General features: G+C 33.6%; 2 protein-coding genes across 2 annotated transcripts in view; one reads left to right on the top strand and one right to left on the bottom strand.

Annotated features, from left to right (window-relative positions):
- The window catches only part of LOC105117259 (squalene monooxygenase-like), a 4,549-nt gene extending 189 nt beyond the window's left edge, over positions 1-4,360 (top strand). The window contains exons 2-9 of the mRNA XM_011014864.1: positions 3-199; positions 346-457; positions 555-717; positions 869-1,037; positions 2,779-2,994; positions 3,208-3,483; positions 3,649-3,930; positions 4,052-4,360. Of these exons, the coding sequence (XP_011013166.1) occupies positions 3-199; positions 346-457; positions 555-717; positions 869-1,037; positions 2,779-2,994; positions 3,208-3,483; positions 3,649-3,930; positions 4,052-4,183 (1,547 nt within the window). The 3' untranslated portion in view covers positions 4,184-4,360. The remainder of the gene's footprint in view (positions 1-2; positions 200-345; positions 458-554; positions 718-868; positions 1,038-2,778; positions 2,995-3,207; positions 3,484-3,648; positions 3,931-4,051) is intronic.
- A 3,147-nt stretch (positions 4,361-7,507) lies between these two features.
- LOC105117257 (probable disease resistance protein At4g27220) lies at positions 7,508-12,401 on the bottom strand. Its single transcript, XM_011014863.1, is given in 3 exon segments — positions 7,508-11,028; positions 11,206-11,860; positions 11,973-12,401. Coding segments are annotated over 2 exon segments (4,050 nt in total). The 5' UTR covers positions 11,854-11,860; positions 11,973-12,401; the 3' UTR covers positions 7,508-7,626.
- Between the last annotated feature and the right edge of the window lie 981 nt (positions 12,402-13,382).

The following is a 13,382-nucleotide window of genomic DNA, read 5'->3' as shown; positions in this document are numbered from 1 at the left end:
AGCTTTCTTGTTCGGGTTTGTTGTCCTCTACAGTTCAAGAGGGAGAGAGAATATCAAAGCTTCAGAGAAAAATCGAAGCAAGAAAACTTTGAAAAGCTCTGGAAATGGAGTGTGCAGATCAAATTTTGCTGGAAATACTGATGTGATCATCGTAGGAGCTGGTGTTGCTGGTTCAGCTCTTGCTTATGCTCTCGCAAAGGTAATAACCTCTTTCACAATGGTAAAACAGTTAACTCTAAGTGCCTGATCTTGCTTATAATTCAAAGACCAAAACCAAGTAAGCAGAGCTATTGTTGTTCTGTGTGTGCTAAGCAACAGCAACCTTGTCTTCTCCTACAACTGCAGGATGGATGGCGCGTGCAAGTTATTGAAAGAGACTTGACTGAGCCCGACAGAATTGTTGGTGAGCTCCTGCATGCTGGGGGTTGCATTAAATTGGCCGAGTTAGGTCTCGAAGGTGAAGAATTACTAGCTGTAGAAATTTTGTTGAACATACTTTCCGTTAATTAATTAACAACTACTTTATTTATGTCCAACATTTTGTGTGGTAGCAGACTGTCTAGATGGGATTGATTCTCAGATAGTCCTCAGTTTCGCTGCTGTTCACAAAGATGGAAGAAGAACTGCAATTTCATATCCCTCCAATGCGTGTGGCAGAAGCTTTCACCATGGCCGCTTCATCCAAAAACTACGTGAAAAAGCTGCATCTCTTCCCAAGTATTCGTCCTTTCCCCTGCAACCTATAGGAACAGAGTAGCCTCCGAGTATTGAGTTCAATATAACCAACCATGGACTGAATATACGTTTGTCAGTATCATTTCATGATGTGAACATTTTTCTTTCTCAGATTTCTTTGATCTTTGTGCAGTGTTAAACTCGATCAAGGAACTGTAACATCTCTTGTCGAAGAAAATGGCAGTATCAAAGGTGTGCTATACAAAACAAAGGCAGGCCAGGAGTTAGCAGCTTCAGCTTCACTCACAATAGTATGTGATAGTTGTTTTTCAAATTTACGACGCAATCTCTGCAATCCAAAGGTGAAAATCTTGCATTATGAGTAAATTTACATGTAATTAATGTTGGGGATTTTGTTTCCCCTTGTACAGACACCCTTGTACAAACAGGTGATATTATAATAGTTGTACTTTAAAGGCTAATCATATTGGCATATAATATTTATCACAGTTGAACAAATCGCCTATATCTACCAAAAAAAACTAATATTATTAGAGATAAGAAAAAAAAAAAACATAAACATATGAAGAAAAAAGATCAATTCTATTCTTATTGTTCTCACACATACTTTGATGCATAAGACAATAAGGCTGTTGTTTTTGACAATGACTCTTTTTTATCTCTCACACATACTTTGTTGCACAAGGTAGTAGGATTGCTGTTCTTGGCAGCTATTTTTCTTTTTCTCTCACATGTTTCTCTCATACTCTCTAACTCTCTGTCTTCTCTTTTGTTCTCATTCTCTTTCTAACTTGTACCTCTATTTATAAACATGAATTGTAATACAATTTAGTCATAAATTATGACACTAATTGTGTCAGTACATGAGTTCCACTATTTTGTTAATAGATAGTGCAACTTGTTTGATAATACACACATATTATTGTAGTCTTTTGACAATGATATCCCTTTTTTTAAGATAACCTGTAAATGTTATTATCCATTAATGATAACATAAAAGAAAGTATTATAATTTTTTATTTTGTTAATAAGGACATAGACCGATAGATATACTTTCTAGGTGAATCTCTAATAATAATTTTATATTACTCTCTAAAATACTTTTATAGAAATAAAAAAATTTTAAATTTTAAATTTTAAATTTGTATGGGATCATGTTTACGAGTAAATTTACATGTAATTAATGTTGGGGGTTTTGTTTCCCCTTGTAGAGACCGGTGATATTATAATAGTTGTAATTTGAAGGTTAAGCATATTGGCATATAATATTTAGTATAGTTCAATAAATTCTTTATATCTATAGAAGAAGAGTTAATATTATTAAAAATAAAAAAAAAATAACATAAACATACAAAGGAGGATCATTTTACTTAAACTCTATTCTCATTGCTCTCATACATACTTTGCTACATAAGACAGTAAGGCTTCTGTCCTTGGCAGCTACTCCTCTTTTTCTCCACACATACTTTGCTGCACAAGGCAGCAAGGCTGCTACTCTTGGCAACTACTACTCCTTTTCTTTCACGTGTTTCTCTCATACTTTTTAACTCTTTATCTTCTCTTTTATTCTCACTCTCTCTCTAACTTGTACCTTTATTTATAGGCATAAATTGTAAGACAACTTAGCCATAAATTATGACATTGATGGTGGCAGTATATAAGTTGCACTATTTTGTTAATAGATAGTGTAACTTGTTTGATAATACATATCTACTATTGTAGTCTTTTAATAATATCTCTTTTTTTTAGGGTAACCTGTAAATGTTATTATCCATTAATGATAACATCCCCACAGTTAATGAGAGAAGGTATTATAATTTTTTATTTTGTTGATAAGGATATAGACTGATAGATATACCTTTTAGGTGAATCTCTAATAATAATTTTATATTACTCTTTAAAATATTTTTATTGAAACTTTTTAAATTTAAAATTTGTACGGGATCATGTTTAATTTCAGTTAATTATTATTAATATAATTAGTTAAAATGAGAGAAACTCTAATATTATATTAAAAAACTAATTTAACCTAAAATTAGTTTAATATTACTATCTAACACTTGGTCGTTACATTTCTTGTAGATTGAAGTCCCATCTTACTTTGTTGGTTTGGTCCTGGAGAATTATAATCTTCCCTCTGCAAATCGTGCGTACTTTATTTTGAAGGATTCAATTGTCGTAACTTATCCTATTAGCAGCAATGAAATTCGTTGTTTCGTTGATGTACCTGGCTCGAAACAACCACCTATTTCCAATGGCGAAATGGCAAGCTACTTGAAAACAGTGGTGGCACCTCAAGTATGTATAGTTGCTTGACATAATGTTAATTAAAGTTTATTCTGATTAATTTATAGAGCATGCATGCTAGCGAATTTATTGTTAATAATATCAGAAAGCAAAATGCAAAATGTCTTATAATGCCAGTCTAAGGCGACATTTTAGCAACTTTGCTAGTTCTCTTTATTAAATATAAATGTTGTTTGAACTAATGCAGAGATTTGCACATTTCAGATGCCACCTGAGCTATACAATGCTTTCATGTGTGCAATTGATAAGGGCAACATAAGAACAATGCCAAACAGAATCATGCCTGCGTCTCCCTCTCCAACCCCTGGTGCATTTATGATAGGGGATTCATTAAATATGCCCCATGCTGTAACTGGAGGAGGAATGACTGTGGGACTTTCTGATGTTGTTCTACTGCGAGATCTTCTTAGGCCGCTCAATGATCTTAGCAATGCAGCTGCCATTTGCAAATATCTTGAATCCTTTTACAATTTGCGTAAGGTATCAGCACTTGCACGCATATGCTTATCTAATATTTCTTCGGCCAATCTTTCTCACAACATTTATTGAATAGGAATTGCTTAAAGAAACACAAAATAAACTATTTCTTTGCGGTTTGTAGATACTAATAACTTGCTTGAATTACTCGATTAATATTGGTTGCAGCCCACGGCATTTGCAATGAACGCATTGGCAAGCACCCTACACACAGTATTCTCTTCATCGGATCAGGATCCATCAAGGATGGAAATGAAAGAAGCATTCTTCAATTATTTGAGCCTTGGAGGCGTGTTCTCAGAAGGTCTGATGGCTCTTCTGTCTGGTCTCAACCCTGACCCGTTGAGCTTGGTTTTCCACTGCTTTGCCATGCTTGCCTATGCTGTTGGCCGCTTATTGCTTCCATTTCCTACACCAAAACGCATGTGTATTGCGGCAAAACTAATTTTGGTCTGTATCTCCAGCTTTCATTATTCTTTACTATCAGAAACTTATTTGTTTGAACTATTATTCTCACCATGGGTTTCCTAGACAAACTTAAATTTTTATTTTTATTTTTGTCAATTTTCAGGCTGGATCAGGCATCATCTTCCCTATACTAAAGGCAGAAGGAATTAGAGCAACATTCTTCCCGGCAACAGTGCTAGCTTACTACAGAACTCCTCCTGTCCAATCCACTGATGATAGAGAAACAGGGAAATAGTTGTTTATTTTATTGGTAAAGGAACCGCTTCTTATCGGCTGAATTTATAAAGAAAGAGGTACAACATGAACAAACATGAAACAATCCTCATGATGTACCACATGAAACGAATAAAATGTATCTCCATTGTAATTTGAGTTATCCAAAATAATAATAATAAAAATAATATATATAAATGTTGTTTTTAATGATCATGTATCCATTTAGTTAAATAACGTTGAGAAAGGGTTTTGATAGTTATTGCACACAAACGTGAAAGAGCTTTGTCTTCACGATTTGACTCCAGAAATAGTCATCCAATTCCAGATGAAATATATATTGATAAAAATAATAAATAAACAGAGCAATCAATAAACTAAAAGAAGAAGAAGCTATAAGGTTTCGAAGATAAAAATAAAAATATGGAGTGTGAAGGAATCGAGAAAACCTTATATCTGAAATTGCCAGAAATGGATGAGGTGTTCCTCTCTAAACGTTTCACTTGTCTTCATCTTCAGTTTCCAACTTCCTCAAGTAGGCTACTTCTTTTCCTTTAACTGTTACTGGAGCTGCACGCCAAACACCAAATCCATCGAGACCCAATTGCTGTAGCACGAGGACTTGTAGATGAGGGAGTTTAGGCAATATCCCAGTAGGAAACATCTTCTGACCGCATGCATTGAGTCCAAGATACCCGAGGTTGGATATGTTGATAATAGGTATATAAAGCCATAACTTCAACAGGATAGACATTCCATGGCTTGAGGAATCATTTCAAGTGCAGTACCATTGACATCCAACCTCTTTAGTGCCGTAAGCTTTTTTAACGAGGGTACATGTCTTAACTTATCACAAGCAATGAGCAATGAGAAACAATGCGGTGACTCACCAAATTGAAGACAAAATTAGGCAAATTCTCAATATCTGTGTCAGATAGATCGAGGAACTTGAGCCCATGCAATTTTTTGAAAAATGAATCGGCAATAAATTTCTAGTTTTTATTATTGCATGACAATAGAGTTGAAAGACGGGGACACCTTGGTGAATAGCTCGAAGGAATTTTTTCAATTTGGTTATGTATCAGTGAAACTCTCACAAGATTCTCTGTCCACTCCTCTGAATCCGGCAGTTCATCGTGCACAGCTACTATCACCATATCTTGTAGCACTGTCCAATAAGGAGACATTTTCAAGTCTATTAAGCATAGAATGGCCTTTGTAAACTTCTGCCACCCTACTCTGCCGTTTTATCACTCCCTCATCAATCAAATAAGCCATCAAATCCTCTGTAGGGAATACATCCTCTTCCGTATCATCTTGCCTAACTCTTGATTGCCTCATGTCCTCTAAAGCATTCCTCCACTTGTTTATGTCATCCACCCCCTTCATGGCTCCAGCCATTGTTATAATTCCTAGCGGCAAACCATCACACTCCTTTGTGATAGATTTTGCAATTTGTTCCACTTCTGGACGAAGTGTTATGTCATATCCGAGGCTCTTAATAAACAAGTTCTAAGCCTTTTCCTCTGAAATAAGCGGTATCCATATGTTGACAAATCTTTTTTGATCGAGAATAAGTTTGCATCCTTTAACTTCGACAGGAACTCCCAGCTTATGTGACTCGATAGTATTCCACAAATCATCTAAAATCAAAACCCATTTCTGTTTCTTCATTAATTCTTTTCTCAATTCAACTGCTCTGTAAAAGTTAATGTGCAAAACAATTGGAGCAATTAACTGTAATGTTAAAATTTTGGAAAGCTATTTGAGTCAACACCGAGCCCACCAACATCACCCCAACCGAACGGAAAAATGCTCATAACCATTTTGGAATATTTTATAGTTACTTTAATGATAAATCATACAGGTCTTTTTTTTTTTGGATTTTCATCTTGGAGATACTTAATAAGTTGAAAATATAACATTAATTAAACTTCAAGTTATAATTATTTTGGAAAAAATTTTCTTTAAAATATTTTTTTTAATCATTTGATGTAACGATATTTTTTTAAAAATAAAAATAAATTATTTTAATATATTTTCTAATAAAAAAACACAGAACATGTGTCTTCATTTATAGCGAATTAATCAATCCTTTTAGTTTTTTTTATGTTGTTTATAAAAATTAAAAAAGCTTAAAAATATAAATAAAAAAATCATAAAAAATATAAAAAATTAAAATTAATTTTTATATCTCCAAATAAAAGATGACATAAGAAAAATAAATAATGATATGAAATTTTATTTTCAAAATTGCAAGGCATGTAATTGATTATCAGGTTTTTTTTTTTTAAGTATCTTCGTTCTCTGTTTTTTAATTAATCTGTATTATATATTTTTTAAAACTAATTTATTGTTAGTTAATGATATAACATGATTTGTAATGATGAATAGATATATTATTTTATTACGTTACTTTAATGATAAACTTTGGAAAGCAATTAACTGTACTGTTAAAACTTTGGAAAGCAACTAAATAAGACTAAAAGCTATTTGAGGCAACACCAAACCCACCAACATCACCTCCAACACAATGGAAAATGGAAAAATGCTCATAACTATTTTGGAAAAAATAAAATTTAAATTAATTTTTTTGTGTGCTTTTAAATTAATTTAATGTGAAAACAAATTTTTAAAATTAAAAAATATTATTTTAATATATTTTCAAATAAAAAATATTTTACAACGCAATTTTCACCCCTCTTAAACAAATCCTTAGTATAATTCACAGGAACATGTGTCTACATATATAGGATTAACCAATCTTTTTAGTTTTTTTATATTGTTCATGTTTTCGTATATTGTTCATAAAGACCGAAAAAGCTTAAAAATAAAATTTTAAAAATCATAAGGAAAATAAAAAAAATAGAATGAATTTTTACCCCTTCAAATAAGACAACATAACATGAGAAAAATAGATAAAGGTCTGGAATTTTATTCTAAATATATCCTTGTAAAAATTTCAAAATTTCAATATTATCATTCTATTTTTAAAGTGTCTTCTCTCTCTCTTTTCTTTTTAATATGTATTATATATTTTTAAAAAATAATTAATTACTAGTTGATGATATAAGATGATTTGTACTAGTGAATAGATCTATTATTTTATCAGGTTAATAAATCATTATAGTATTTGGTTTTTTGGGGATTTTCATCTTGGAGATACTCAATAGGATGAAGATATAATATTAATTAAACTTAAAATTATAATTATTTATCTATCAGAGTTATATATATATATATATATATATATATATATATATATGATAGTTCAATAGTCTTAAAGGAAAATGAAATATATTAAAAAATGAAAAATATTATTTATGTTAATTATAAACACACGATATAAACAAGAAATATTTCTTACTAATAAACGCTTAACGAGTCCAAACAACCAGAAATTAACTTGACATAAAAGATGATGCTTACCCTTTATTCTATAATATTATATTATATTATATTATATTATATTAAGGGCCAAAATTTTATGAAGGGACGAAGGACATCCTTTGTATTAGGATGCTTCCACTCCACTACTGTCTCCCACCATTCTTCTGGACTTGAATAGATATTTTTAAGAGAAGGGGGAGGAGATGGCTGGCCATTTTCAAGCAACGGAATACAAATTGGCATCCTCTTCAGCTTCTCACAATACATTACAGTAATATCTTCAAGAGAATTGCAAATCAGTTTTGCACTCCAAATGCTTTTCAATTCTGGTAAATATCTCAGTCTCAGAGCTCTTAACTTTGGGAGTTTCAACTCCGCGATGGAATTGCAGGCGTTGCTTTCTTCATCTGTTGTTCCTATTATCTCCTCCATTTTCTCACAATCACTAACATCAATCATTTCCAGGTTTACGAGGTTTGGCAACAACAAAAGTGGGAACAGCTTCTTCATACTCTTACAATCACGGCAATAAAACTCTTTAAGACCAGAAAAGACACCATTATACGATGGTAATGGTGGTGGAGCATTGCAGAACCAAGAAGATGAAAACAAGCTCTCCATGTTATTGCAACCCCGAATGCTGATCTCCTCCAGTTCAGTTGCCTTCTCTAATGACAAAACATCACATAAACTTTTTGCATCGATACATTGACAAACCAGTCCTTGAATGCCATTTAAGAACCTGACCTGAAAATCTCTATCTCCGTTGATACACACATTACTCAACCCAACTGTTTTACTTGGAAAAAAATCAATGTATTCCCAAAAATCTTCATCCACCATTCCTATTGAAATTTTGTATGTGCTTAATGATAGGATCCCATCCCGAGATCTGAGATGATCCACGAAGTCAGAGACACCTTTGAAATGGCATTCCAAAGTTTCCAAATTTCTTAAGGATCCTACTTCCTTTCCTTCAACTGTTATTGGAGCATAAAAATCCTTAAAAAACTCTTATAGTACAAAGACTTGCAGGTGAGAGAGGTTTGGTAATATCCCACTAGGAAACTCCTTTTCACCACATCCATTCATTCTAAGATACCTTAGGTTGGCTAGGCATTTCATTCCTTGAGGCATCTTTTCAAGTGTAGTGCAAGAGAGATCCAACCTTCTCAGTTCCCTGAGCTTCTTTAATGATGGAACATGTCTTAACTTCCAACAATCATTGAGCAATAATGCAGTGAGACTCACCAAATCAGAGACAGAGTCTGGCAAATTTTTAATACCTGTGCAAGACAGATCGAGGACCTTGAGCCCATGCAATAGCTTGAAAAATGAATCTGCAATAAATCCCAACCAACGATTTTGACAAAGCAATAGAGTTGATAGATAGGGACACCTAGGTGAATAGCTGGAAGGAATTGCTTTAATTTGGTTTTGCATTAGTGAGACTTTTGTGAGATTCTCTGTCCACTCCTCTGCATCTGGCAACTCTTTTAATTGTGCACCTGCTTTCACCATGACTTGAGAGTTCTCTAGCAGTATATGAATGGCCATGTCCCTAATCAAGTCATGCATCTTAAAATGTGTCATTTGAGCACTTTCTAATAGGCAGACACGTTCGAGTCTATTAAGCATCGTGTGGCCCTCATCAAATGCATCTTTCCTGCTCCTCATTCCTTTAATTATTCCCTCATCGATCAAATAACCTATCAACATCTCCCTTTCAATCTCACAATCTTCAGGAAATAATGCACAATACAAGAGACATTGTTGAAGTGCTAAATCACCTAACCGATCATAACTAAACCTCAATAACTTGAATACTTCCTTGTCTCTAAATTGAGATTCTCTCAATTTCTTCAATGCATTTCTCCACTCATGTAGGTCATCAACTCCCCTTAAGCTTCTTGCCACTGTACTAATTCCCAAAGGCAAACCAGCACATTCCCTAGCAATAGCTTTTGCAACTTCTGGTGAAAGTGCTATATCACATCCAAGTTTCTCCATGAACAAATTCCAAGCTTCTCCCTCAGAAAGTGGCTTTACTTTGATTTTGTGTTGGCAAGTCATCTGATGACAAATTGTTTCTGATCTAGTTGTCATAATCAACTTGCATCCTTTCAACCGGACAGGAATTCCCACTTTTTGAAGCTCAAAACTATTCCACAAATCATCTAAAATAAGAATCCATTTTTGTTTCTTCATTAGTTCTTCTGATAATTTGGCAGCTCTATGCAGATTATCAACCTCCCTTGAAAGGTCAAGATCAAGAAGTTTAGCAATAACATTCTGCAATCTATTAATGCTGAAATCTTGAGACACGGTCACCCACCAAACATGATCACAAATATCTGGTCTTTGTAGAAGTTCATTATGGATATGTTGCAGTATTGTTGTTTTACCAACTCCCCCCATCCCATAAACACCAATGGTTGGGACTTCATCATCTATTAACAAAGACCATATCACCTTCGTATTCTCTTCGAATGCTTGACCCACTGGCTTTGTAGAGCTAGTAGGTAATGGAACTCCTGTAGAATTGTTGTCTTTCAGACTTTTAGAAGATCTAGCTCCTGCGCCAGCCTGCACTACTGATCTTCCACTACTCTCCACATCCTCCTCCTCCTCCACTGGTTCTGTCCTCACTCTAACCATGTCCTGCTCACCATGCATAGTTACCTCATTTTTTACTGATGCAGCACAAGGTTGATCATAACATCTTTCAATGTCAAGACAAAATTGGGATGAATCTCCTCGCGGCTCCAGAAGCTGCACTTTCCCTGTTCTTGGTATACTCTCAAATGCATCATGCTGAAAAAATTCTTCACCAGCGTTTTCTATGCCATTTTCTGTTTGTAAATGCAACTGAATTCTCTCTTCTCCGGGACCTTTTTCCATGCCCCGAACTCCCACTTGTATCCTTCCAGCACACCCTGCCAAATTGCCAAGTACTGCATTGCTTTGTTCCAACGCTCGATCCACTGGTTCTGTCCTCAGTCTACTCTCAAGTGCCTCTTTGGAAACTCTATCTTCATGTGCTCTCACTCCGGTCATGCTTACTTCTTCATTTCTTGCTATTGCATGTGAAGAAATCCTCTCTTCCTCTACTCCAGGTTCTACAAGTTGAACTTCTCTTTGTACCTTTCCAATACCTCCTCCCATATTTTCAATCTTAATGTCTTGTTCTTGTGGACAAGTTGAAATTCCAGAATCATTAACATTGATTGAGCTTTCTGTGCTTTTAAGTCTTTTCTTGCCACCACAGATAGCTAGAAAGGCTGCTACTTGAACTTCTTTAGTCACCCCACAACAAATGGCAACATTATGCCCTTCCTCTCCTGATAAATGCCATTTGATCCTTGAAATGGAGGTTTTATTGGAAAATGTATGTGGACAAAACTTACACTTCATGCTACCATCAGCCATATCTTCAATATAATTCCAAAATGGATCCTTTGATCCAACCATTTCAACCTATAGAAAAAAAAAAAGTGGGTCAAAATAAAGAATAAAAATTGATGGAGGTTACACCATATCCGGATGGATGAGAAACTACTTCAGCGCTGTTACCCTTATTTTGCTATTAAAATTGATAGTTTATTGCACAATCATAAGGGGAAAAGACGACGATAATTCAGTTATACTTCTTACTTGTTGAGTATTTAAACCCCTAAGTTGACTTTGCAGCGAAGTGTCAAGGCCAGGATTTGAGGCATTTGGTCTAGCAGTTTGAATTTGCAATCCTGTGACTTGGAGGTCATCCTCGGAGTTGGAGCTTACTTTGTCGTTTCTTGCTATTGCTTGTGAAGAAATTCTCTCTTCCTCTACTCCAGGTTCTACAACCTGAACTTCTATTTGTACCCTTCCAATACCTCCTCCCATATTTTCAATCTTAATGTCTTGTTCTTGTGGACAAGTTGAAATTCTAGAATCATTAGCATTGATTGAACTTTCTGTCCTTTTAAGTCTTTTGTTGCCACCACACATAGCTAGAAAGGCTGCTTCTTGAACTTCTTTAGACACCCCACGACAAATGGCAACACCATGCCCTTCTTCTCCTGATAAATGCCATTTGATCCTTGAAATGGAAGTTTTAATGGCATATGTATGTGGACAAAACTTACACTTCATTCTACTATCATCAGCCCTTTCTTCAACATAATTCCAAAATGAATCATATCCGACTTGTTGAGTATTTAAACCCCTAATTTGACTTTGCAGGGAAGTGTCAAGGCCAGGATTTGAGGCATTTGGCCTAGTAGTTTGATTTTGCAATCCTCTGAGTTTGAGGTTATCCATCTGTGACCTGTATAAAAATGAAGTGATCATATTATAAAACCAAAAATCAATGGTGTATCTAATTATCAAAAAGGTATTAATATTGTGTTAAAACACAACAGCTAGAAGTCAATCAGTACCTAGTAGAGTTTCCAAAGTGCCGAGGCACGAAGTTCTCTTGTTGTATATCGTCTATGTTAGGAATTACAGCAGCTTGATTGCAAAAATATTAACTCCTGAATCCAAAATCATTCGCAAACAATATGAAGCATTACAAACCTCTGTTTAGTTTGCTGGGTTCATGTTCAAGCTATGATGTTTCTTTCCTGATTGAAAAAATAAACTTTTTTACAGATGATGGGAACTCCTTCCATCACCACAAGTACATGATGAATAGTACAGGAGGTGAAAAAAGAAGAGAAAGCACATATCAGAGAAGACTATATACATATGACAGATCTGAGAAAAAGATCAATTTATTTATCATGGATTACTTTAAAGATTCAAACCATAGTTAAAAACAACTATAAAAACAAAAACACCAACAAGATGAAGAAGATGAAGTGCAGATAATTAACCTGGATTCAAGATATTCTTCAAGCGCTGGTTTGCTTGAGCAGTAATCAGCCCAAAAAATAGAGAAGAGAAATCACAGATCAGAGAAGAATATAAGGTTTAGAAAAATAATAAAGTTGCAATACCGAGAGGGAAAGAAAAACAGAGAATGGTAATAATAATAATTATTATTATTAATTATTGTATTGTTTGATAGGAAGGAAGGAAGTTGCTAGGAAGGAACCCACCGCTTACCCGCGAAGCATTATATTATAAGATATTGGAAGTTAAAGTGTGGACCCCGCTAATGTTGAAACTTTGAAGAAGCTGCCCGGAAAATTTAAGTTGCTTGGAGATTTGATTAATCAAACTAATTTATTTTTATTTTTAATGTTATTATATAAAAAATATTAAAAAAATATTTTTTTCAAAACTAATAAATTTTTAAAATATATACAATCTTAAATGCAAAAAAAAATTATATCTTGATTTTATCGTAACAATCTTCATCTTTAAAGATAAATTACTAGGAAGATATGGAGTGTCGACATTGAAATAAATTAAAAGAATAAAAGGAAATATTAAATAATTTAATATTAAAGAATAAAAATTAATTTTCAATGCAGATTAATGAAAAAGGTTTAAATTCGTCAAAGAGCAGCAGATAGTCGGAATCCCTGGCACACATTTAATATTTTTATTATTTTTATTTTGTTGAACAACTCAATTTGAAGTTTATCTCCCAAAAATTCCAATTGAAAGGTTTGAAAGGTATAGATAATTAAATCAACATAAATGTAACCCTTTTTGAAAAATCATTCACCACTTTCTTTTTTTAAACACGCAAATGATTATCCCTCTTAATAAAATTTAATGACACTAAAAAATAAATTTTATAAAATGAATATACATGAGGAGCAATTTTATAAAAAAATAAATTTAAAAGATATAATTTAATTGATTAAGTTTTAAATTTATTTTTTAAACATTATTAG

This window comes from Populus euphratica, unplaced genomic scaffold (genome assembly GCF_000495115.2).
Source record: "Populus euphratica unplaced genomic scaffold, PopEup_1.0 scaffold1260.1, whole genome shotgun sequence".
NCBI classification, from domain to species: Eukaryota; Viridiplantae; Streptophyta; class Magnoliopsida; order Malpighiales; family Salicaceae; genus Populus; species Populus euphratica.
This window is presented reverse-complemented; position numbering and strand designations above follow the sequence as displayed.